The sequence below is a fragment of the Podarcis vaucheri genome (assembly GCF_965113315.1).
Source record: "Podarcis vaucheri genome assembly, chromosome: 10".
NCBI classification, from domain to species: domain Eukaryota; kingdom Metazoa; phylum Chordata; class Lepidosauria; order Squamata; family Lacertidae; genus Podarcis; species Podarcis vaucheri.
This window is the reverse complement of record NC_138748.1, coordinates 30,411,497-30,435,600: the sequence shown is the minus strand read 5'-3', so window position 1 is coordinate 30,435,600 and position 24,104 is coordinate 30,411,497. Positions and strand designations below refer to the sequence as shown.

At 39.9% G+C, this 24,104-nt stretch overlaps 1 protein-coding gene across 1 annotated transcript in view; it reads right to left on the bottom strand.

Moving 5' to 3' along the window:
- Window positions 1-1,397: 1,397 nt before the first annotated feature.
- LGR5 (leucine rich repeat containing G protein-coupled receptor 5) overlaps window positions 1,398-24,104 on the bottom strand; it is a 69,310-nt gene continuing 46,603 nt past the window's right edge. Inside the window, exons 6-18 of the mRNA XM_082241083.1 lie at window positions 22,847-22,918; window positions 22,060-22,128; window positions 15,798-15,869; window positions 14,866-14,937; window positions 14,695-14,763; window positions 14,266-14,337; window positions 10,922-10,987; window positions 10,076-10,147; window positions 8,422-8,493; window positions 6,756-6,881; window positions 5,236-5,381; window positions 4,161-4,244; window positions 1,398-3,463 (exon numbers count right to left, since the gene is read on the bottom strand). Coding sequence (XP_082097209.1) covers window positions 2,373-3,463; window positions 4,161-4,244; window positions 5,236-5,381; window positions 6,756-6,881; window positions 8,422-8,493; window positions 10,076-10,147; window positions 10,922-10,987; window positions 14,266-14,337; window positions 14,695-14,763; window positions 14,866-14,937; window positions 15,798-15,869; window positions 22,060-22,128; window positions 22,847-22,918 — 2,083 coding nt within the window. The 3' untranslated portion in view covers window positions 1,398-2,372. The remainder of the gene's footprint in view (window positions 3,464-4,160; window positions 4,245-5,235; window positions 5,382-6,755; window positions 6,882-8,421; window positions 8,494-10,075; window positions 10,148-10,921; window positions 10,988-14,265; window positions 14,338-14,694; window positions 14,764-14,865; window positions 14,938-15,797; window positions 15,870-22,059; window positions 22,129-22,846; window positions 22,919-24,104) is intronic.

The window sequence follows — 24,104 nt, the reverse complement described above, 5'->3', positions numbered from 1 at the left end:
CTATATATATTATTTTTCCTCAAATGAACACTAGGAACTTAAATTGTGTCTAGAAATGAGCATGCAATCATAGGCTCATATAGCACCTCAGAAATAAACTCTAGCCAGCCACAGACAAAAAAATGTTGTAATATTTTGCACTAATTTGATTTTCTGGATGCTTTTCAAGTGCAGTTCCACATACAGCATGATAATCTTGGTGATGGAAAAATATTAATGGAATTGTTTATTCCTTCTTGTTTCCACGCATGAGTATACCAAAATGGGAAGAAATATATTTAGTACTTTTTTCATAAATTGGCATTTTCTATTAAAGCGGGGTATCATGAAAAGCAGCACAAAATCTCTCATAATTTGAAGTCAGATTTGTTCAAACATAATGCAGAGCCAGCTTTTATTTAGAGACTGGAGGTTTTTAAAAACTTTACATGCTAGATCAGTCTATATCTCAAAAGGAAGTTGCATTATTGTTGGCTAAATTGCTGGTCTACATCCATCAATGGATGTTTATTGCCCAAGGTCAAATATCCAATAATAGGCTACTACAAACAAATGTAAGTGTTGGTGAGTGTGGAAAAGTTTTCTTAAGCTTTCTCTGATTACATTCCTCCTCACTACCTCTAATCTTTACCTCTTGGGGAGCCTTTGTGTTGGCAACTGTAATTCACCATTACTGGCTTATTCTAAAATTATAGCCTTTCATGCAATTCCTCATGAGAATTTTGTTAGGGTGACACAAACTTCCAACATGAAAAGCTATAGGTATGTGACATGAAAATCCCTGGACTATAATTCCAATACCTCTTGCCTGTGAGAAACATTAGATTAGGTAAATTGCAAACGTTATGAGAGAAAGTATTTTAGGTCTATGTTTTTGTCCTCTGTGAAAAAGAGTTACTTGCAAGTTCTATTATCATGAGGTGGTAAAAATGTTCTGGAAATATTTGGAACTGCTGCCTATCTTCTGCGAGTGTAAGATGCCAAGACACTCTTTCTGCTTAGCTGCAGGTTTTATTACAAATTCCATATATTTGAAACACCAGTAGAAAAGAAAGCACATCCTCTATTTACAATCACTACACATTTACATATATTATGTACAGATAGTGAATTTAGTCAAATATATGAGAAGAAAATAGAAATCTAGGAAATATATCAGTACAAAACTGTACATGGCTTATTCTCATTTTTAGTATGATTTTACTGTAATAATAAATACAGTTCTATATTTACAAATCTTTTTTTTAAAAAAAGCTTCTCAAGTGAATTTTATTATTTTCCCATTAAAATATCTCAATTATAGCTTTCAAACTTGCTTATGAAAATAGTATGCATAGTGGCCTGTTTTTGTTCTGAAGTTCAATTTTTAATATAAAAGAATCGTTATTGAGCCAGTCTTCAGACTTATTATTTTACTTCTTGTATACAAAAGAATATATATTCATGTGAGGAACAATTTCACTGACATTAAGCAGCACTCCATAACCGAACCGCAGTAAAAGTAAAGCTAAATAAACATTGTAGTATGTATTGTGCCATGGTCAGATGATCTCTTGTTTAATCCAAAGTAGTTTTAAGAACAGAGCTCCAGTTGCACGCTGCATTGCTTCAAAATCCAAGGAGACAAAGGGATATGATAACCGTGCAGCCGGCGTTCGGGTGCATACTTTCCGCATTTGTTCATTTTCTTTCCCAAGGATGCATGTGTCAGCTCAGAAAAGTGATGCTGGATAAATCTGAAAACAATTCAGGTCTCCCAACCTACAGTATTCAATGTGGTTCTTCCAAAGCAGGTCTGCTATTGCTAATGGGACTTCTTAATGTAAAGTTCTAACTCAAATGCCTATAAGCTGTGCTATGTTCAACCTCTTTAACAAGTTAAGAGCGGCTCTTCACTTTCACGCTTAGTTAAACAAGAACACTGAGGCCAGCTCATGTGTAAATATGTATTGTGCAACTAGGAGTGGTACATTTTCCATAAATACTTCCAAGATAATCTCATTTTCTTAATATTTGAAGTCCCATTAAAAATAAAAATCAGCTTAGTGGAAGTTTCATTGTGACCATTAAAAGATTCATGAACGGAGAGTGAGAAATGTTGATCTATTTTGAATCACCAGAGCCAGTGCTGTAAACATCAATGGCTTTTGGATTTTTTCTTGAGTCTGAACCTCAACTGATTCAAGAGTGGTTGTCTCTAAACCAGACTGAGATGGTATCTGTTAGGCTTTAGGATGCCATTTTCATTGCCACCAAGCCTTTGGGCACCCAGTAGTAGTAGACAATTATTTTCTTATTACTGCATATGAAATGCACCCATTTAATAAAGGTGTGATTGATAATTTTTAAACACAGGTGACTCTGAGATGAAGCTAATGACATGGAACAAATGTTACTGATGACAGGTTACAGCTTTCACTCATTCGATACGATGATGGCACTAGTGAATTGTTGGCGGGAATATCATATGATATTCTGGTGCTTGCAAGGGTTACGAGAGCCTGAGTTGAATCACATGACTGTTTTTCTGCATCCTCTGAATTAACAGAGACCAGGCTGGCATGCTTGGATGCTTTCCATGAAAAAGTCTGCTTTCGAAGACTTCCCAGGTCTTCCTTGAAGTGTGGGTTGAAAAGTATATAGAGAAGTGGGTTTAGACATGCAGGTAGGGGGACAATTACTAAAAGGATTGGTTTAATTACTTCTGGGCTAATAAAAGTAAGATTTAACAAGGAAGAAAATGATAAGATAGCCACAGGACAATAAAGAATGCAGTTAGTAAAAAGGAGCAAGGCAATATGCTTGACCATGGAACAGTCCCAGACATTATCCAATTCTCTCTTATCCAAACTACAGTAGAGTTTTGTATAAGCTATTGTCATTATAAGAAAACAGAGAGAGTTCAACAAGACCAGTGCCACCATGTAACCCACAGCAGTTGGCTTCCCAAAAGGCAAAGGTATGCACAGAGGGGAAACCCCATACTCACTTCCCCCAAGTACTGGAATCACTGCAACGATTAAGGCCAAGACAAAGCAAAACAAGATGGCTACCCTCATGCTAGCAAGAGTGGCACTGGTCTCAAACTTTGTGGCGTGTTTCACGGAAAAGCCGCGCTCAAGAGCTGCTAGTGTGAGCAAGAAAACGGAAGCCTCTGAAGCAAAGATGGAGAGAAGTCCAACCAAGTGGCAACCAAGTCCACCTTCCCACCAAGCACCGTACTGAGCAAAGACTCCAAAAGTTAATGCATCTATGCTGGCAAGCACACTACTGGACACACCCATGAGTGTGTTCACAATCGCTATTAGTCCAATCAAGAGCTTTATGGAGGAAATGAAGAGCGGGAATCTGAAGATCGTCGCAACCACCAATGCATTGCAAACAAAGGCCAAAACCACGATGGTCCAGACTCCAATTCGGATTAGCCAGCTCCCGAAGAGGTAGTTACAAGGCTTGAAGGGTCCTGCAAAGGCGAGACAGAAAAGATGAGTGCTTTTAGATGCCGTGGCAACAACACAAGCCTTCTCTTGGCCACTTTGCCCAGAGTGCCTGAGCCCTAAGAAGACTCCCTTTCCTCTGCCAGCCCTTTCGCAGAGCCCAGGAAAGGTGGTGAAGAAACTGCCAGTGTTGCTGCTGCTATTGCAACAGTATTATTATTATTATTATTTTAAGGGAAGACGGAAAAGGGATTGTGGTGGTGGTGGTGCCACTAAAAGAAGAACGCAGCACAGGAATTTCTAGCAGCAGGGCATTGGCAGAGGCTCCATAAAGCACGGCCCTGGGTTACATGCATTTTGTCTGTTTTTTGAGAGAGATGGTGGTTTGAGCATTGCCTTTTTTGTTCTGTGTAATGGGTTTTTTGTGGTGCTCACAACAGCTTTTTAGATTTACAAATGTGCCCCAAGGCCCCTAAAGGTTGGGTAGTGGCTCTCCAGGGCTTCCGCCAAGAGTCTTGCGCAGCCCTACCTAGAAAAGCCAGGAATTGTATCTGGGATCTTTTGGGTACAAAGCGCGCACTGAGTTGCAGTCATGCACACCATGGAGCACTGCGTTTTTTCATAGCTCCTTTTTCTAGAATATTGTGCAGAGTCTGCCAAGAGAGGAAGCGAAGGAGTTTTGAAACCAACCAACCAATAGATTGGATGTAGCTAGATCAATACCTGGAGAGGGAGAGCACTGCACCGAATGATGAGCTTTCAAATCTTCATCAAAGTCAAGAAGAAAATCCTCAAAGTCGCGGTCATCTGTAAAAAGATGAGAACGAGGAATGAGAACAAGGTCGGTGCCAGTCTTGTCTCACTTGGAAAGCGGTTCCATAGCCTGGGGGCAGCCACTGAGAAGGCCCTCTCCCTCGTCCCTGCTAAACATGCCTCTAAGAGTGGTGCTACCGAGATGCACTTTCCCTGAAGATCTCAGAGCAAGCATATTGTCCTTCAAATAGCCTGGGCCTAAGTCATATATCATTAATCTCTTAAGCATTCAGAGAAAGGGTGACAGCTTATCCATTAATTCAGTATTTCCAGAAGATGCCTTACAGTAACTTAGCCTGCAACTAACTCTAAGGACACCTAACTCAAATAAAGAACAAATTCTATCCCAGTTTACACCTCCTTCCCTCCCTTTCGTCAGGGTTGAAGTTTAGATAATACACTTATTGGGCAGACATTTGTCCTCTTGTAGTCTGTAAAGAACAGAGGCAATGATAGATTTTTTAAAAATCAGTAAGACATTTTGTGTTAAATTCAGGAAATTGATTTTAACGACAGTAGCAACCGTTGGACTCTAAGGCAGAGCTGGATCTACACATTTTGTCACAGAAGGCAAAAGTCTGCGTTGCTGCCCTTGCTCTCTTGCAGATGTGTCCCCCCATTCCACACCCCTGCCCCTTGGAGTGGAGAAGCCTTGCTGGAGCTGGGAGAGGGAATCAAGAGGAATTCTAGATCCCCAGCTCACCAAGCCCTGGATCCCTCTCCTTCACCACAAAAAAACTTGAATCCTACAGCTCCTCACCACCAATATCTGCCCACATAAAGCTGGGGAGAATGAACCCAAGAGGAGGTAAAATTCAAAAACATTACTTTACAAGGGTAAAATAGGCATTTTATTGGAGACTCATTTGTACTGGCATTTTATTTTAAAGGCTGAAATCAGAAAGGCATACATTCATTTGATTATTGGTAGCCACATTCCAGTCAGAGTAAGTGGCCTCTTTTAAAACTGATTCTTATTATTTACCATGTGTATGGAAAACGCCAACATCTTTCCTTTGAAATTCCTCAGCACTGCTGTTCTCATCCTTGTTCCACTGGTTTTGGATTTTGTAGTGGCCATCACAAGCTCCAAATGCACAGCACTGATAAGCATAAGGCATTTCAATCACCCTTTAGAATTAACAGACAAGATTATGAACATTAAAACGTCTCAGTGTACTCAACCTACATCCTTTGCAAAGTCAACGCAAATGGCATTAGCACCAAACTGAAGCAACAGAGAGGCAGGGCTCTGACTCATTAAACAAATATAAAAATTTAAGGGAAAGCACATTCTTCCCACATCCCTGTACATTTCAGAACATTGCACACATGCCATAATTCCTTCTGTTTTCAATGTTCAGGCTGTGAGCACTGTTGCTTATGTAGCTACACAACAGTGCTGATGAACAAGAAGGAATTATCAGCAGATGTGTGTGTAAATCCCAAGGTTTGCAGAGTTACATTAAAGAAACCAGAAAAACTCTAAACGGAAAGGAAACTGAAAAATATCCACACGAGGACTATTCAATAACTATGGAATAATGTCTGCAGGGGGTGAGAATCAGAAAACCAGTGGGGAGTCAGATTGGAGTGGAGTGGCTATGAACATAATAATGATTTATATTACCTGAACAGGAAACATAACTTGGATATTTCAAATGTGATGCCAAACTATAGGTTGTTGGTTTTTTTAAAACCTTGCATAATCCTTAGCTCAATTACATTGCTTATTTGAACCTCACACTTTTGATGTTGTAGACTTATGTAGATACAGAAGCTCAGAATGGCTTATGCTGACATATTGACTTTTTGTGTTGCCTCCAGGCTGCAGTTCCATGATGGCAACCAACACCCTGTGATGGACCAGGATACTGGTGCATTGCATCAAATTGTGATGCTGTTCCTGTTTGGCATTGGTTGAGCCTGACTGGTATCTTTTTCCATGCCAGCTCCACTTCTCAAAATAACAGACCATCAATAGCTCTTCTTCAGATGTTCTGGTTACAGTATTTTTGCATTAAGTCAATATGGCAAAGTATTTTACTGCCACCCTCAAACCACATACTTGATTCAATTCTTTTCTTTTTGTTTGCAGCTATATATTCGCTACATCTTTCAAAATGGGGGTAGTTTATGAAGCAATGGTCAAGTGCTCGCTTTGGCAGCGCAAATGCTAAAATAAAGCAATGGTCAAATGAAGGGAGCTAGCCACTATAAAACACAAATTAGGCAAATTTTAACAAGGACTGTTTATTTGGGGGGGGGGGATATTGCTGAAAAGCAGATGTGTTTCAAAGTGAGCAGCTACCAGGGTGTCCAAAATCAATCATATTTTCTTGAGATAAAAAGGATGTAATAAGTCTATAATTTTACCATGTATACATTTGTTTCAGTGCTGTGGCTCAAAGCCTCTGAATAGGAAGTAACTCACATTATACAGTGACACCCCTCCCATTGCACATGAGCACAAGTGGGCCTTATTAGTTTTAATGAGGTACTCACTTGAGTTCTGGAAAGTTTTCAGATGATATCAAACTTTGTAGTGCACGATTTCCTGTTAATTTTAGATGAGTTAAACCATATAGGCCAGTTACAGGAAAAGAGGACAAAAGGTTGAATGACAGATCCCTGCAAAATTAAAGGGGAGAGAAACCAGTTTACTATTCCAGAAGGGTGGGATTTTTTTATTTTTTATTTTGCCTGAGGATATTTGTTATTGTCGCAGAGTATTAAATTCTGCAAACGATAAAACCTAAAGACGATTCAGCTGACAAAAGATGCACCTTGGGTCACTGGTAAATCTGCTGATTCACCTCAGAGCCCAATCCACTTGGAAGGTCTCTTGTACAAGCCACATAGAAAGGAATAGGACTGCAGTAACGTGCTATTGGATTCTTCCCTATGTTTTTATTGTTGGCAACTCTTTGATGCGTAAAGGGCCTTTACTGAAGTTATGTGCACTTGGATGTCAGTGTGCTTGCAACCTAACCAGATTATCTTGCTTGGATTCTGCAAAATTGGTCAGCATCTGGGATATTAGCAACAGCAACCACAAAATTAAAAAACCAGTCATTGTTACTTATACTGATGCCTTCTAGCACAGGGTTGTGTCCAACTTTAGTCCTCCTCTAGTGTAGATCTAGAGCAGTCCTAGAGTAGATCTATTGGAAGTAAGGGACTCGACTAACTTAGGGCCATTAATTTTACTCTGAGTAAAACATAGTTGGATACAGCCCACAGTTTTTAAAGAGCAGGCAAACTTTTCCATGGCATGTTATTTGTATGTAATCATCATTGACCTGGTTCGCATGCCACACTAGGCCAAACTATGGCTTACCAGGAGAACGTGAATGTGCAGGCTCCTGGAGACAAGCTCACAGAACCTTTGGTTCTCCCTGGTCTTTCTTGAAATTATTTTTTTACCTCTGTGCTGTGCTGAACCTGGGCTCATCAAAACTGACTCTCGTGGTTAAACTCTCTCCTCACTAACCGAAAGTTGTAGCCAAGGTTTGCTCTTAGCTTTGGCTTATTGTGTTGTGCAAACCAGCCACTGTTGTGTCAAAACCAGAGCATAAAGGGAGAGAGAAAAACTTGCATCCTGCGAGTCATGCTGCTTACTCTACATAGTAGAGCCCGCCCTACTCCTGGTATCTATGGACGCTGCCAAGAACATGCACAGTGGCACCTACTGATGGGATGCTATGGTTCCAAGCATCTGTGCAGTGCCTATAGTCACTTGAAGGCCTCATGCCACAGGCCATGTAAGTCCTCCTTGCCACTTTAGTAAACTAGGGGAAATGGGGGACAACATGGAGGGCTCTAGTTAAATACTGTGGTAGGCAGGAGCTGACTGAATCTAATTAGATTTAGAGCCAGGCACCAGAGTGATCTGGGTCTGATCCAAATTTAATCATGTGGTGCATCTGCTGCCCAAGCTCTCCTGTTCTGCATTCTCTCCATCACTAATTGATACTATGAAACAATGCAGAAATGCAAGACCACTATGGCTGGCCAAACAAAGGCCAAAGCTACTTTGTTTTGCATTTTGTTGTTCATTAAATTGTCATTCCATTTTACTCTGCACTGAATAGAGGTTTTTTGCCACTGGGTATTTGAATGATCATAATAGGACAGCATCAGACATTAAAAAAAAAAGCAGAATACTTACAGTTTAATCAGAGACAATAAAGAGGAGAATGCATTGGCATGAATGACTGATATTTTGTTCCAAGCTAAATCCCTGCAGAAAGGAAGAAAATTATATATGGTTAAAAATGAATTGAGATTTACTTTGAATCTTTTAAATTAAACAACAATTAACTGCATGAAATCACTTCCAGTAGGCTAATTTTAGACCCGTGTTTGGACATTATGATAAGCCACAAGTCATGGCTTACTGTGAATGAGGAGCATGCTACTGCACATGGCCAGATTGCTTCTCCCTTTGCTGACCTGGGTCCAACAAACCACTAGTCTAGGCTTAGTGTGCTGTATGAACCAGTGCTCACAGTTTGTTTGCCTCCAAGGTTTGTTCTTGGCTTACCTACTCTGGTTTGTTTGGAAGAAACAAACCATAAGCACTGGTTCACACATCACACTAACAAGGGTCATAGTTTTTTGCTCTTGGCTCAAGAAAGGGAGCACAGCAGGAGCACATTTTATGGCTTACTGAAATGTACAAATGTTTTTGGTTGCAAATTTGAATGCATACATCTCTTCCTCTTGATCCAAGATCTAGCTAACTAATAAGCAAATTATGGGATGATCTCTGGTCTGGTTCAGATAAACTACTCCTGTTTGAACAAACCATGGTTTATTGGGGGGGAGTGTTGGGTTCTCCTCTCACTCCCTTCACTCCTCAGTTACATTCAGATTGAGACCCAACTACTAAATCACCATGACAGCTGAACCAGGAAGTGTAGGCAGTTTTAAGTTTACAATCAGCATCAAACCCTGATTTGTAATCCTGGTTCACAGGCTATATTTAAACCATAGCTATCTAGTTCAGATGTTGCAGGAAACTGATTTTATAAATCAGAAAGTGTCTCCTCAAACTAGGCATGTGAAAAGATGGCAGAAAGGGAGGGAGACTGCTCTAACAAACCATGGTTTGTGGAAGTGTTAAACCTGAACTGAACCTTTCTCTATTATCTACTAGCTTCTCAATAGATCTTCTTCCTCTTTCACATCTGCTACTTCTCTCATATGCCAGTTTCTCTGTCTTTCCAATCTTTCTCCCACATTTTCCCTTTCATATCTCCTTCAGGATGCATTTTTTTTGTGTGCCAATGCTTCATCATAATAAGAACATATATAAGAAGAGTCTGCTGCCTGTGGAAAACCCAACATAGGATAATACAACACTGAATAGAATATTATAGAAATGGATCAATTATTACTCCCGTTACATGAAGTGTGGCCGTCAATTTTTGTACATTTACACACACTGCTCCTTGCTCTTTCGTATTGCCATCTGTATGCAATTCACTCAGCTTTTCCATTCAACAGTGGATTTTGAAGTGTACCCATAAGAGGCTTCTATATGAGTTAAATCAAACTTCCTATTTCTTCAGAGAAGTCTGCAAGCGGAAGCTATTTCAGGGTTGGGGTTTTTTGTTGTTGTTCATGGCTGTGTGAATTCATTGCTGGAAATTTTCAACGTCAGAATGTTTGTTTTGCTTTGGCAAATCTAACCTGGCAAGCTGAATGATCAAAGGGGGGAAAATGGAAAGCAGAATATGTAGGAGCAGGCAGAGGAAAGGAATGTGAGCTTCCATGTTTCTCAGTACCAAGGTAAATAGCTCTTTTATGGCTATACTCACAGTGAACGTAGGGCAACCAACTGCTGAAACGTGCCCACTTTGATTTCATATATTTCATTGTGGTGTAAATCACTGTAATGGCAAAAAAATGGCTTTAGAGAAAACAACTTCTAGAGAACTTCAAATGCTGCCCAGGATTCTCAGAATTACTTCAGATGTCTCAAGAGTCTGAGGATATCTAGTGGGACTTTGACCACCTCTCCTGCCCCTGAACTTCCAGTCCCTGCACCACATCACAAACCGATCTCTCAGATGCAAAAGCTGCTTGGTTTATGGTACTTGGGGCTGGTTATCAGGAAGCATAGGTACAAAGCCCCCTTTGGTTGAGTGTGCAGAACTAGTTGTATGTTTATTTGAATCCTGGCCATTGTTTAGATTTCTTTTAGAGCTATATGTTACACGAAAAACAGAATTTCCAGTCTTCTCATGCATAAGAAACAACTTGCACTCCAGAAATATGTATCCTATTCATCCTGTCTCTTTATCCAAAAGGAAGAGAGCAAGGCTTAAGGAGCTGCGAAGGCATTGTAAGAAGCAAGCTAGATGGGAAGAGCATCATATCCTGGATCAAAGTTTAGAGCGTATCCACTCCACTGAAAACTCCACAGACAGAGTCATCTAAAAAATTGAATCATCAATCCTCCCCACCATCAAAAGCCCCTTATAGTTATATTTTTTGTTATTCTTCCACATTAAACATGCAAAAGAAATGTGTGATATGATGGGATAAAGTTCTGACTCATATATACAGGTCTACTCCCTGCATTGGAGGGGATGGTAAAACCTTCCTCGTGTGCACATACATTATTTTTATTCTTTTTATTTTTGTATTTTTTGTAACCTTACACTTTCTGAAGATTTTCACAAGCAGTAAAATGAGGCAAGTCACCCAGCTGGTTATACGAGAGGTCTCTGAAATACAAATACAGAAAAATATAAGGTGGCTAATTCTGTTAAATAGTAAAAATATATTTAGGGTTATTGCTTCTTTCTGGATTCAGTTTTCCTTCAAAACACAACTCTTCTTTTAATTGCTTAAAATAATCTACTAGATACTTGGTTTTAAACCATTTTTCTAGGTGGATCTGATCTTTCGAACTACAATCACAGTGAAATTTAATTAGCTTCCCAGACTACACTTTAAATTAAATAATCTTGCCTCTGACCTTTAGAACTGCCATATCTTTAACTGAGGAAAGTGGTTTGAGGAACTAGAACTAACTTTGAAATCAATCACTACGGGGTGGGGGTGGGGGGAAGAGAAAGCCCTTCAAATGATGTGAGCCAAAACTCAACAAATTGCAGAATAACTGAAACATCTGGACTCATTTATAGTATAATATAGCTAATCAAAAACAAGCCATGGTAATTTGCAGAAATTGTAAAAAGAAGAAAGAAAAAAGGGAAATAGATTTGCATCCTGTACTCCTTTGTGCAGGGGAAACTCCCATCAGGCTTAATATGACTTTTGCCTCTGTGAAGAAAGAAATGAGAGTGGACACAGGGACATGTCCCTTGGTTCTGTTTTTTAACCTTAGATGGTAAGGTTTTGTCCCTGGGCTAATATTCTTTAAAATTAACTTATGAAGTTAATTTTAAAGTTCTCCTTGTATGGGTGCGATGGGAAAGCTCCCCGCCTAAAGAGCATTTACTTCTTGTAGGATCCATCTCCACTCAATGGGAGAAGGGTATCAATGCCAAAGTTAAAGGGCATGCTCATTTAGCAGGAAGTAAAACACAAGAGGTGCACTTGTAACCTCATCAGGTGTAAATTGCAGAGGCACAAAAATGGTAAAGTTATAGTAGGTCATTTTGGCTACCAGAGGTGTGTGTGTGTGTTAAGAGTGGAAATTCTATCCTAAGGGTAAAGTAAAGTAACTGTAAAAATGGTCAATACTGTACACCAAAACAAAAAGCAGAAACATTGGAGGAAAGAACTGTCAGGCCACCCTGTGGATTAGGAATGGTAATCTTTGCATGTCAGGTTCCCTGGTTTTAAGGACTGGTTGTTTCAGATACTGAGAAAAGATTCTCATGGAAGCATATGGCCCAGGGCACACATTGCACATTTTAAGCCTGTAGACAATTATCCTCCTTCCTCAGATATGGTTCTACACTACAAGGAGAGCCTGCAAGGAAGCTCCCGCTTAGAGGCTTTCTCTCCCCCCCCAAAAAAAACCCAACAACAACAGGTGGCCAGTGGAAGCAGGAGTGGAGGGGACACAATGCCAGGGCTGGAACCAGCAGGCAGGCAGCTATTCTCTCCGCTTGTGTGATGGTTAATTGCATGAGAGGAATGCCGAAATAGAAACAAATGAGAAACTTGCAATCTGGACAAAGAAAAATATTCCGTAAATTGAGCCAACATTTCTGAATGATTTTGTTTATACGTAGGCCTTTTCTGCATTTAAAATAAAATTGTCAATGCTCCCCCCCTTTTTAACCCCCCCAAATGTGAATTTAAATCAGATAATTCTATACATATACAATTGATCTGTGATGGTAACAATGCTGTCAGCTGAAACACCTTTACTGAGTTTGGTCCTATGCTTTGCAGGAAAAGATACTTCATTTTGCTCCCAAAGTCAAAGGAGCAAAGGTAGCTCATAAGCAGCAATATTTAATGTTGCTGTGGTAGAATTAGTACCCAACTTTCTAAGAAGTGCCCACAAGAGCCACTTTGGCACTATGACTGTATGTTTTTAGCTAGTGTTATTAGAACGTTGGCTAAGCAAACTGATGCCAGATACATTCATCATGATGTAATCATTAAAGGAAAGTGCAGTTGGCCCATTCACAAAGAAGTAGACAGAATGATTACTTTTGATAGTGATTAAGCTAACACTGCAGCATTCTTGTAAGCTACAATAATGTATTGGTTAATCATTATAAGGAAACAGGTCTCCCATACATCTTGGGTATAGTGTTCAAAAATCCAATTGAATAAATATGCCTTGGAGAGAAAATAAAGGTATGGAACATTAAGGTATAAGTGAGGATGGAGTCTGTCCCCATTTTGGTGATTATCAGAAAAAGAAAAACCTTTAACAGAATGGAAACTGGGCTTCCCTGGCCCCTTATGTATGCTTTGTGGACACGGGTGACTTTTTAAAATTATTTGAAAAGTAGGAGGAAGCTTGCTTAAATCCATACATTCTATAAATCCTATACCTTCTCAATTTTCTCCCTCTTATGGTCACTGCAATCAGTTAACTGAGCATATTCTGACTGGTGATATTGCTTGCTCATCTCATTTTGCCAGGCTGTCCCACCATGTGTTTTACTTTTCTAGCATTATAAAGACATTGTCTCTCCACCACAATCCTGTGTATCAAGTACAGACTGTAGGCACTGCAACTAGGGGCCATGCAGCATTTACGTTCTGTACTCTGCTTAATGGAACGCGGGTGGCACTGTGGGTTAAACCACAGAGCCTAGGACTTGCCGATCAGAAGGCCGGCAGTTCGAATCCCCGTGACGAGGTGAGCTCCTGTTGCTCGGTCCCAGCTCCTGCCAACCTAGCAGTTCAAAAGCACATCAAAGTGCAAGTAGATAAATAGGTACCGCTCCGGTGGGAAGGTAAACGGTCTTTCCATGCGCTGCTCTGGTTCGCCAGAAGCGGCTTAGTCATGCTGGCCACATGACCTGGAAGCTGTACGCCGGCTCCCTTGGCCAATAAAGCGAGATGAGCGCCACAACCTCAGAGTCGGCCACGACTGGACCTAATGGTCAGGGGTCCCTTTACCCTTTACCTTTACTCTGCTTAATACACCATTAGCTCTGGATCAGTGCTGGATTCATTTTATTTTATCTTGCCCTTTCTGCAAGGAACTTAACATGGCATATAGTTCTTATCCCACCTGCCCAAGAGCCTTGAGAGATGGGTTTTACTAAGAGACAGCAACAGGTTCTGGGTCATCAAATGAGCTTTGTGGCTCAGTGGGGACTTAAGCTCAGTCTCACCCTGGACCAACACACTAAGCACTCGCCATGCTCAATCTAGTGCTAGTACTAAGTCTTTACATGACGCTGCAATATTGTTGCTAGGCTCTTTGTTATGCATCTGTTTTTGCTCTTGAATCATGAGGGCTAAATATGTGAATTTCCATGGTGATGATATAACACATTTCTGAGAACGCTGTATCTTGAAAGTTCCTGGGATTTAATGTAAATATGTATTTTATACTTACAGTACTTGGAGGTTGGGTAGCTGATCACAGATTGTTTCAGGAAGGTATGTGATCCGAGCTCCTGTAAGGGTCCTGTTAAGATATTACGCACATCTCCTTAGAGTGATTCATGCCAATGCCCACCAGGGAGGAGGGACTGAGAGAAGATCTTGTGAATTGGGCTTATTTGAGAATGGGCTTCTGAAAGGAGTATGGAGCATGGGGAGGGGTGTTCAGTTGTTTCTCCACCATGCAAGGAGTAAGAGCATGAATCATATTGTAGTGTCAACGGGATCAAACTAGCTCAAATCCAAATTTGAATTGATCACGGTTGCAGACTGGGTTGAACATGATTGGTTGAAGGACAGCTTCTTTAAAGCAAGTCAGCATCGGCAATAATTAATGCCATCTGCTTTCAGCAGTAACATGAACTATCTGTCTGATACTTACAAGCTTTCCAGACTTGTTGTCCCAGTCAGATCGGGAAATTCTGTTATCTGTGAAGCACCATTTAGTGTCCTAAAGTTACAAACACAATGTAATTAGTGGGATTTTATTTTTTTAGAAAGAGCAAAGGAGTTGTTTTAGTGGTGAAGATATTTTAAACTTATGGATACATACAAGGTTCTGAGTTCAGGTAAGTGCTGAAAAGCAGACTTTTCCACAATCTGAATAGGGTTGTCATAAAAATGGCTGTGAGGAAGAAGAGGAGGACACATTTAACCCTCAAGATTTATATCTTTAAATACTTTTTGCAATAAAACAGTGGGGGGGCTAGCTTGCAATCTATTCATTACCCCTTCTCCTCTGGAGTTACTTCTTTTAATGTGGCACACCTTTCTCCCTTGCTTTTTGAATTTGCTCCCCAGATTACAATTACATGCTTATTTTGATTTAGACCAACTGTATGATTATACCTTAGTGTGCATTACTGACAAAATGTGTGGCCTAGGGACATCAGAGTGAAGGGCAGGAAATAAATTAATAAACAAACAAACAAATAAAGGCAGGGATGGAATTGAACACACCTTACACATTCAGAGTAAGAAATGAATAGGAAGATAGTGTTCATACTAGCCTAGCGAAACTCTCCCATCTTGTTTCCGCACTAACATATCTCAGTTTATTAAGCAGAGATATGCACAAGACTTGTGCCAGCATGCTCTGTTTTCCAAATGTGGAAACTAGGGTTATCAGGTTACGGAAGAAAACAGGATCTGAAACCAACGTCAACCTGGTAAACAGTTTCCTGGTTTGGATATAAAGAGAAACTATGTAAGGCCTTTTAGACAAGTAACTCTTTATAAAATGGCATTTTATTCACTTTTTCACCTTCCAAATGCCATTGTATCATGTATGTGTCTGTTGGGAGCTGGAGCTCAAAATTTGGATTTCCCAACCTTGATATTAATGTGTACAAAAGGGGGGGGGAGTGAGATTTCATAAAGTTTGAGAAGCAATGGCCTGCTCACAGAAAGCAGAGAGCACGATACACAACGAATTTTAGTAATTAATTCCACATTTTGTATTAAAAGTGAACTGATACTACTTACATTGCTATAAGGGATGGATTGCCCACAAATGCCTGTCCAGGTATTGACTTGATATTATTACTATGAAACCCCCTGGAAAGGAATCATAAAGCATGATACACATACTCACAATATGTGAAAGAAATATGTGAAAGGCACAGTGTCTCTTGGGATAAAAAAATTCAGATCTGTAGAATGCTAGCAGGTGTAATAATGGAGGTCTTCTGTTTTCTAGACATTACGGCAGTAAATGGTGATGGATGGATGGACAATCCAGGCGGGGAGGGGGGGGGGAATTTTGCAACAACACCAGCAATTTTCTCAAGTCTTTCTTTTTATTCCTAAAAGCTTCAGGAAGTGAACTTGCCCATTCCCTCTAGTAGCAACATGAAGAAATGTTTCAGTGATACACTGGTAAAGTAGTGTTTATGAACAGTTTATGCTGAGCGATGTTTATTGTTAATGAGATTTGCAGCCAGAGCTCGCATACATGTTTATTTTGGAGGTAGGTCCCACTGAACCTGCCCTCATGCAAGCATGCCACTCTTCTAAATATCTTACTGGACAAAGTTAACTAAAATAAACAGGAGCAGCTCCCAAGAAAATGTGTTTCAGATCAGGGTGCTAATGAATGCGAACATACATAAAATCCCAGGGCATCCTGTACATTTTAGGCTTTCACAATTTCCTTATGAAAAGTATTTTAGATGAGCAAGCAAAAAAAGGACAAGCTAAACAATGTAATTGCTGCCATTTAAGAAGGAAGCAAATTGTCTCCAAATTAATTACAGCATTTTATTCACATGAGTAATAATCTATTGTCAGAAACAAAGGCAGCAATGAAGTGTTCAGCAGGAACAGTAATGATTTGTGTGGGAAATGTTCATTTGTTCAGTCCGGTATGAGCAAAGCTTCCCAGATTTAAACTGAAGCATGACTTGGGCAAGACCATCAGCTGCTGCTATTAGTAGGTTGGCTCAGAAGACTGGCTGCACCAGAAAATTATCTCTAGAGCACAACCCTGAACAATTAAAGTTGAGGCAGAGCACAACACTAATTACCGTATTTTTTGCACCCTAACACTCACTTTTTTCCTCCTAGAAAGCAAGGGGAAATGTCTGTGCGTGTTATGGAGGGAATGCCTACGGGTGGCATGCCTACGGATTTTCCTCCTCTAAAAACTACGTGCATGCTATGGTGGGGTGCGTGTTATAGAGCGAAAAATACGGTATTTTTTTTTTTTTAAGATTTCTAAGCTACATATAAAAACCCAGACATTTCTACAGTGCTTTATCATCTGCAAAATCATGTCATTGGGGGGGAGGGGGGAATGTAAAGGAGAGTTTTTCAAGATTAAGGCAGTGAGCATGCCTACTGTAGAAGTTAGCTATTTGCTCATTAATGTTGTTTCTATATACAGTAACAACCTTACACTAACTTTCTGCCTCCCATGACAATTCTGAATGTGCAGTTGCATGGCCAGGTGAAAAAAGAACAGGCGTCCTCTTGCATATTTAAGTTGTGTAGAAGAGGCCCTTTTTAGCTTTTTTCTGATTTCCCTATGTGCAGGATGGAATGGTACAGACCAGACTTAGAAGCATCGAGTTAGCCTCCTGATTGCGAATTTCAACCTTAAGCAGGTGGGGGGAATAGCTGAAGAAAAGGGATGCAGCTATTCCATGCTGTAATAGAGTAAAAGCACATACCCCTTACTCCCTTATAAATCTCTTGGTGAGGAAAGTTATTGTTGTCCATGATCCCCAAAGGAAGTCAACTCATAGCACAGTGCTTTTCCCAGTGCAGTGGCTGAGTATCTCATCTTGTGAGCACACTAAATCTGAGAAAGTCAGATTCTTATTTGGTTAGATGCTGGCTTCCTCTATGTCAGCCTCCCCATCTCTTAGGGACAGAACATAAAAATGTATCATTTTGAACCTGGTGTTTTGCCTTGATCACATGAAAATTACTGACTCTATCCTAGAGGCGCCAGCCATTTAGAATCATTATTACTGTTATCTTTTATTTTCAGTGCAACCTCCATTTCATGTATTCCCAGATCCAAAGACTTTAATAAAAATGCTTTCAACCATAAGCCTGGCATTGACTGACCTAGGATCTGCCTTACCCACAAATTTAATTTATGCTATAGATTAACTAAAGAGGGGAACGTGGGAATATCCAAAGTGAGTCTGGCTGGCAGTGACCAACAGGTCTGAGAAGCATTGATACGCTATTCTTAAAAAAAAACTCTGTAGATCTCAACAACCTCCTGGCTTATGAGCAGGGGTACAAAATGGGAGGTGGTGGCAGCAACAACTAATATTTACAGAGGTTCTGCTCCCCTGAGAGTGCATGCACACAAACACACCAGATATAGGAGTGGCAAAAGGTTATGATGATTTCAAGCCAGCTCTCTAATGTGTATGGCACACAAAAGCATGCTACTAAAAACAGATATTATGGTCCCCTTGCACACAGCTTGAACAGTTGGGAGTTCTTAGTCAAAGGGGGAAGATGAAAGGAGAACTTTAAAAGTCAAAGATGGAAGTTTTTAAATCTCAGGCAGGATATCACAGAGGACTTAAGAGGAGAAATGAAACAAAAGGTATCCTAAGAGCAAAAATGAGTTTAGCAGGCTTGGCTGGGGGATGTCATGGAGGGAAGGATGAGAAGAAAAGGCTTTGCTGGCATCATCTTGTACAATTTGTGTTATAGATTTATATTTAATCTGTAGAGGAAACTTTAGCCTTTTGTTTAAGCTAGGGGTGGCTAATGTGTGGTCCTCCAGATGTTGTTAGCTTCCAACTCCCATCAGCTCCAGTCAACATGGTCAGTGCCCAGGTCTTGCAGAATTTGGACTTCAGCAACATCTGGAGGATTACAAGTGACCCAGCCCTGGTTTAAGCATTAGCCTGGTAGCCAGAGGCTACAAGGGATTGCATGTAGGCAAGTGAGTGGACTGACAGAAGATGGGCAGAGAGCAGAAATATAGTTGGGTGCTGTGGGAAGGCCAGAACTCTCCCAACCAGGTGAGTATTTTTTATTTATTTTTGTGGATTAGTAACCTTCTGGGCTGTATATAAAATACTGTGATAGTTCAAATGCTGTCTGCAAAGCTTTGGCAACATTTTCAATTGCTAGAAATTGTCATACTAGAGACATGCCACTCTTGAAAGAACCTGCTCTCTTTTCTTTGGCTATTACTTATGAATCACCATGTAAATAAATGAAGTCATTGCTGAGGATTTTTGGATTATAGCTGTGTGTGTGTTGCCTGGATTTTGGGATCTGAGAGCCGCTTGCTGAACAGGGGGAAATGCTGTGTGTGTGAAGTGGTCCTAACCTCATTGGCAGCCCTTTCAGATGATATCACAATTTATGTTCAAAGGCCTCGGGATTGATAAGGTCTGTTACAAGTGAAAATATCATTCATCTTGATTATAATGATTTCTTTTTGATGTCTACAAGATGCACTTTTGGCCATTCTGGTAGCATCTGGAAATACATACTTCTTGTGGCAGTAATGGGCAAAATTCAGATGAATTTTGGTCCAAATAATTTTTAATATGGAAAACGTTCCCATCTGCTAAATGACACTCATAATGTTCATGGAGGTACATATAATGGGGGTGGGGGAATCAGTACTGGATATCTGCATGTGGGATGTGCCTTTGTGGAGTTAAGGCAGCAGTCAGTCAAACAACCAGGGAAAGAACTGCAGGAAAGCTTTGATGCCAATGGCTGCCTTCTGACTCTGGAATGCTTTGATATGGCTTTCAACCAAATGCAGGAACATACGGTGCAATCCTAATTATGTCTACTTAGAAATAAGTCCTATTGAATTCAGTAGAGTTTACGAGGTAAGTGGGGTTAGAATCGTTGCCTCAGGCAACAATGTGAAACATACATGTAACGAGTAAGGAGTAAACTCTATTAAATAAGGGGAAATTGCTTCTCGAAGCTACCAGCATGAGTTTGACCAAACTGCGGGAGGCAGTGGAAGACAGGAGTGCCTGGCGTGCTCTGGTCCAGGGGGTCACAAAGAGTCGGGCACGACTAAACGACTAAACAACAACAAATGCATAAGATTGTGCTGCGATGGTATGGCAAAACACCATGTATACAACTGGGCAAAAGTTAGCCTTGACTACTTCCCACTGAAATTAACAGAACTAAAAATAGTTGTGACCATTCAATTCTGTTTCTTTCAATAGTGCTAAATTCTTAAGCGGGGAGAAGCCAGCTTACTTCATACCTGGACTTGCTCAAAACAAGGTTCTATAGCCTAATTCCTATGCTTTTAATTTTGCTGCCCATGATGGTATTTTGAAACCCTGTTCAATTCAAAAACGGGGGTGCCTGGAGGGGTAAATTGCAATAAATAAATCCTCTCCTACCCGTTAAAACCCATCCTACAAGTTGAAAAGGTTAGACATGATGACTTGGAAAATACCCCTATAGCCATTTAATGGTTCTGTGTATTTTGCCACAAGGAAACGAGGAGAATCAGTCTCATTCCAGGCCCCTTTTCACCTTACATTATGAATTCCCAGAATTTAGGACGTTACAGTGCTGTTTTCACTGAAGTTCTTTCAATGGCATTATAAACAAGGGAATCAAGAATCCTCGTTAAACCACAAAAATGGTCAATTCTTTTTTTAAAAATAGCCAGTGAAAATAGCAAAATATTTTCAGTATCAATATAGGCCTTGTGATATGGTTCCAATTGACCTCCAGATCTGGAAGAAATTCTGTGGGTAATTTATAAGTCTGATGGATGATGTTTCAAGGCTAAAACTGCAGACACCTCACCGGAATAATGCAATTTATTTAATATAGCGGCTTGGCTGAATAAGGCTGAAACACTTGACAACCTTTTAAATAAAATAAACTGCTGTGCAAGAGCTGAAGATCAGTCCCCCCCACCCCATACCAAAATAAACTTGATCGCCACAGAAATCTACTCAGGTTGTAGCTATTTTTGCAGCAGGTGCAAGAAAGACCACCACCACTCCCAGGGTTTCCCTACCTGAATTCCTAAAGCATCTGGACCACGGACCCAACTGAGAAACATAGGTCTTCCTAGGTTGGAAGTGCAGACAAGATGACCCTCACTTTTAAGTGAAAAAGCTGTGTGTGTAACACTACAGAGGTAGGTGGGCTCCCCCCCCCCAAAAAAAAAATACTTGTCCTCTCTTAATAGGTTGGCTCCATTTATGATTGGTTGTACTACCAGCAAGCCACATTTATATTTCCTATACTCCAAGTTGATATTAAGAAGGTGAATAAACCAGACATGGTCAATAAAGCCAACATATCAAGAAAAGATTCTTCTTGGATTTGCTTGAGTACATTTTACACAAACTTTTGGGAAGTGTATTGGCACCTCCGGAAACCACAACACAATACAGAGTGCCTTGAAAGCATATCTTGCCTATTGTATCTGCGTTTTGATGGGACCAATAGTAGTGCCATGCCATCACAATGTAAAGAATCATATTCCCCACTCATCTACCTAAATACAACAGAAACAACATCTACATGTTAGTTCCAGAAAATTCTCATAACTATGAGGATCAAAAAAATAATAATGTCAGAAATTGCCTTAAAAGTATACTAGAAAGTAGAATTTCTCCAGTGGGTATGAATAATGTCGTCTTCATTATTTACATATTGCCTATATTCTACATACAATCAATTCAGTCTTGCCCCAAGCTCTACTCAACAGTAGACCAATTAATGGTCATTCATTCATTTCAGTGAGTCTACTTTGAGTGGAGTTAATGTTGGACACAACTCAATCAATATACCAAAGTTCAGGTCTGTTTGGCTGCTATGACTCTTGGAATGGCCATTTTGCAATCTCCCAGAGTAGACTAGTTAGTTCATATTGACCCTTGGGCTACATAGCTGCCCTAGTTTCATCTTCAGAAGTATGCAGAGGAGGGTCCAGTAATAATGCATAAGTATTTAGGATTCCATCTTTCACCTTCCTTTCACTGGTGGTCAAGTCAAGCCAAGTGAGGCTCCGAGTCCTGGCCATGAGGAGAAGAAGCTTCTGTAGAGCTTCTGTAATACTACCAGCTCAGGCAACAAAAGGTGCACTTGAAGCTGGAAAGCCAGAATGATTTCCCCCCTCCTAGGTATGAAGGATGTGTTGCTGGTCCTGGCACTTCTAGCAAACATGGATATACAGTTATGCTAACAAAGCAATTAGCATTTGAAACAAAGCAATCTACAGGAGGAAAAGGGGATTCTAAGAAACTTTGCATTCAGTACTTACAGTTCTTTCAGGTTTCTGAGTGCCCTGACAGAGACGGGGAATTCATCCAGATTATTGTAGTTTAAATCCCTGGATGTTAAAAAAAATCAAATCATAATAGCTGTATTAGATATATGAATGAATTATACAGTTTTTTGCAAGGGAATATTTTATCTGCATTGTATTTATAAGTCTATAACTTCATAGAACTTCAAGAGTAGGAGATGAGTAGGAAATGTTTATGAGCATTTGTAAACACTCCATCCACAGTATTTATTACGTCGTGCTTAGTTAATCTATTCCCAAGAAATAATCTTAGGTCCACTTCCCCAACTGAGCATGCCAGAGTGCCGCTGAGCTTTATAAAACATGTCAGCTTCCTAACACACACACACACACACACACACACACACTTTTAAAAAAATGCAAAACCAAACCAAGAACACTGTTGTAGGCATTGCCAGTTGTTGCAAATTAGAATTGTGTGTATTTAAATCTGCAATAGCAAATATAAACCAAGTTAAAAGTTTAATCTGGGCAAAAATCTGCCAAAATAGACAATTTAAGAATATGCAAAGATCGATAAGTAAGTTTCAATGTCACTGTTATGTTCCATTGCCTACTAATCAGGAAAAAAAACCATTTAAAAATTTAGACATCAAAATTTACTTTTATAGTGTCATCACAAACGTTCATCCTGAACCTGTAGTAATCCCAAAATAATGTTTGCCTTTTGTTTTTTTTTATTTTTGCATAATGTCAGTGAAAACACTGAAAACAAAGCACAACAAATAAAAGGTCAACTCACAAAGTCTCTAGGTTGTGGAGACCATCAAAGCATTTCTTTCCCAGGGAGTAGATTCTATTGTTATGGAGATGCCTGCATTAGAACATTAAGAACACAAGTCAGAAAAACAAGCTATATGCAGTAGACATAAAAGAAAACATTTTGATGCTTAAAAATCTAAAATAAGTGTTGTTGTTTTTTTTAAAAAAGGCTGGCATGATTTATATGCAAGTCCTGTTCTCACAAAGATAGGAAACGAGAAGGAATGCTTTCTACCTCTTACCTTTCCACTAGCTTTCACTTGGCCTTTGGCTTTAAAAGCTGATTTAAAAATTACAGACTCAATTGGTATAGTTGCAATAGTTGCAAAACCAATATTTAAGTGTCTGTTTATGTATACTGCAACTAGGCAGGTTATGTTTGTAATTTAAAACAAACTTTTAGCACACGTATCTAAAATAATGTTTAGGTTGGGAGAGAAGGAATAAAGAAAATTAAAAAAATTAAGCATATATGACACAAGGAATGTGCATGTAGACCTGCAAGAATGCTTGGATAAATTAATCAGCTATTGGTTTGTACACAGTGCAGTTTAGAACAGTTTGATTTATGCCAAGTTAGGTTCCACGGTTTACAATGTCTTTGTATCTGGGAGGTTCCTCTGCCTGCTGTTGAACTGGAACTGCAACTACACACTCAAGCTATCTTGAGCCAAGACCGCCATACCCAAGTTTTGTTTATGTTCCTCCCCCTTCTCCTAGCCTCCCTCCAGCTGAAAGTGGGGTGGCAGCAGAAGTTTTGCTTTTCAAGATCTTCTCTGTTATCATTCCCATTTTAGCATATGTGCTGCTGAAGTGAGCACATTTTGCTTTTATATAACTATGATAGGTGATTGTGTTTTTTGTTACTACAAATTCCATGGGAAGATGTACCGCACAAAATTTGCAGAAAAATGTAAACCCGAGTAAAACTACTGAAACCTAACAAACCACACCCACCACAACCTTGATGGAAAATAGGCCTGCCTCCCATATTAAACATATTCTCTCCCCAAAACAGCATTGCCAAAAGCTACTATTACATTTACATTTTTATTGACAGTAGGCCCAGTTTTTCTCCCATTGAAGATGGTATCAGATTTCACATTGACCTGAAGTTTTACATAACTTGCTGAATTATGCAGGCTTAAACTGCAAAGTAACAGGGCAAGGGGGAATTCAGCAACAGCTTTTTCGGGGGGGGGGCTATATGTGAATTATACATCAAAAACATGCATAGT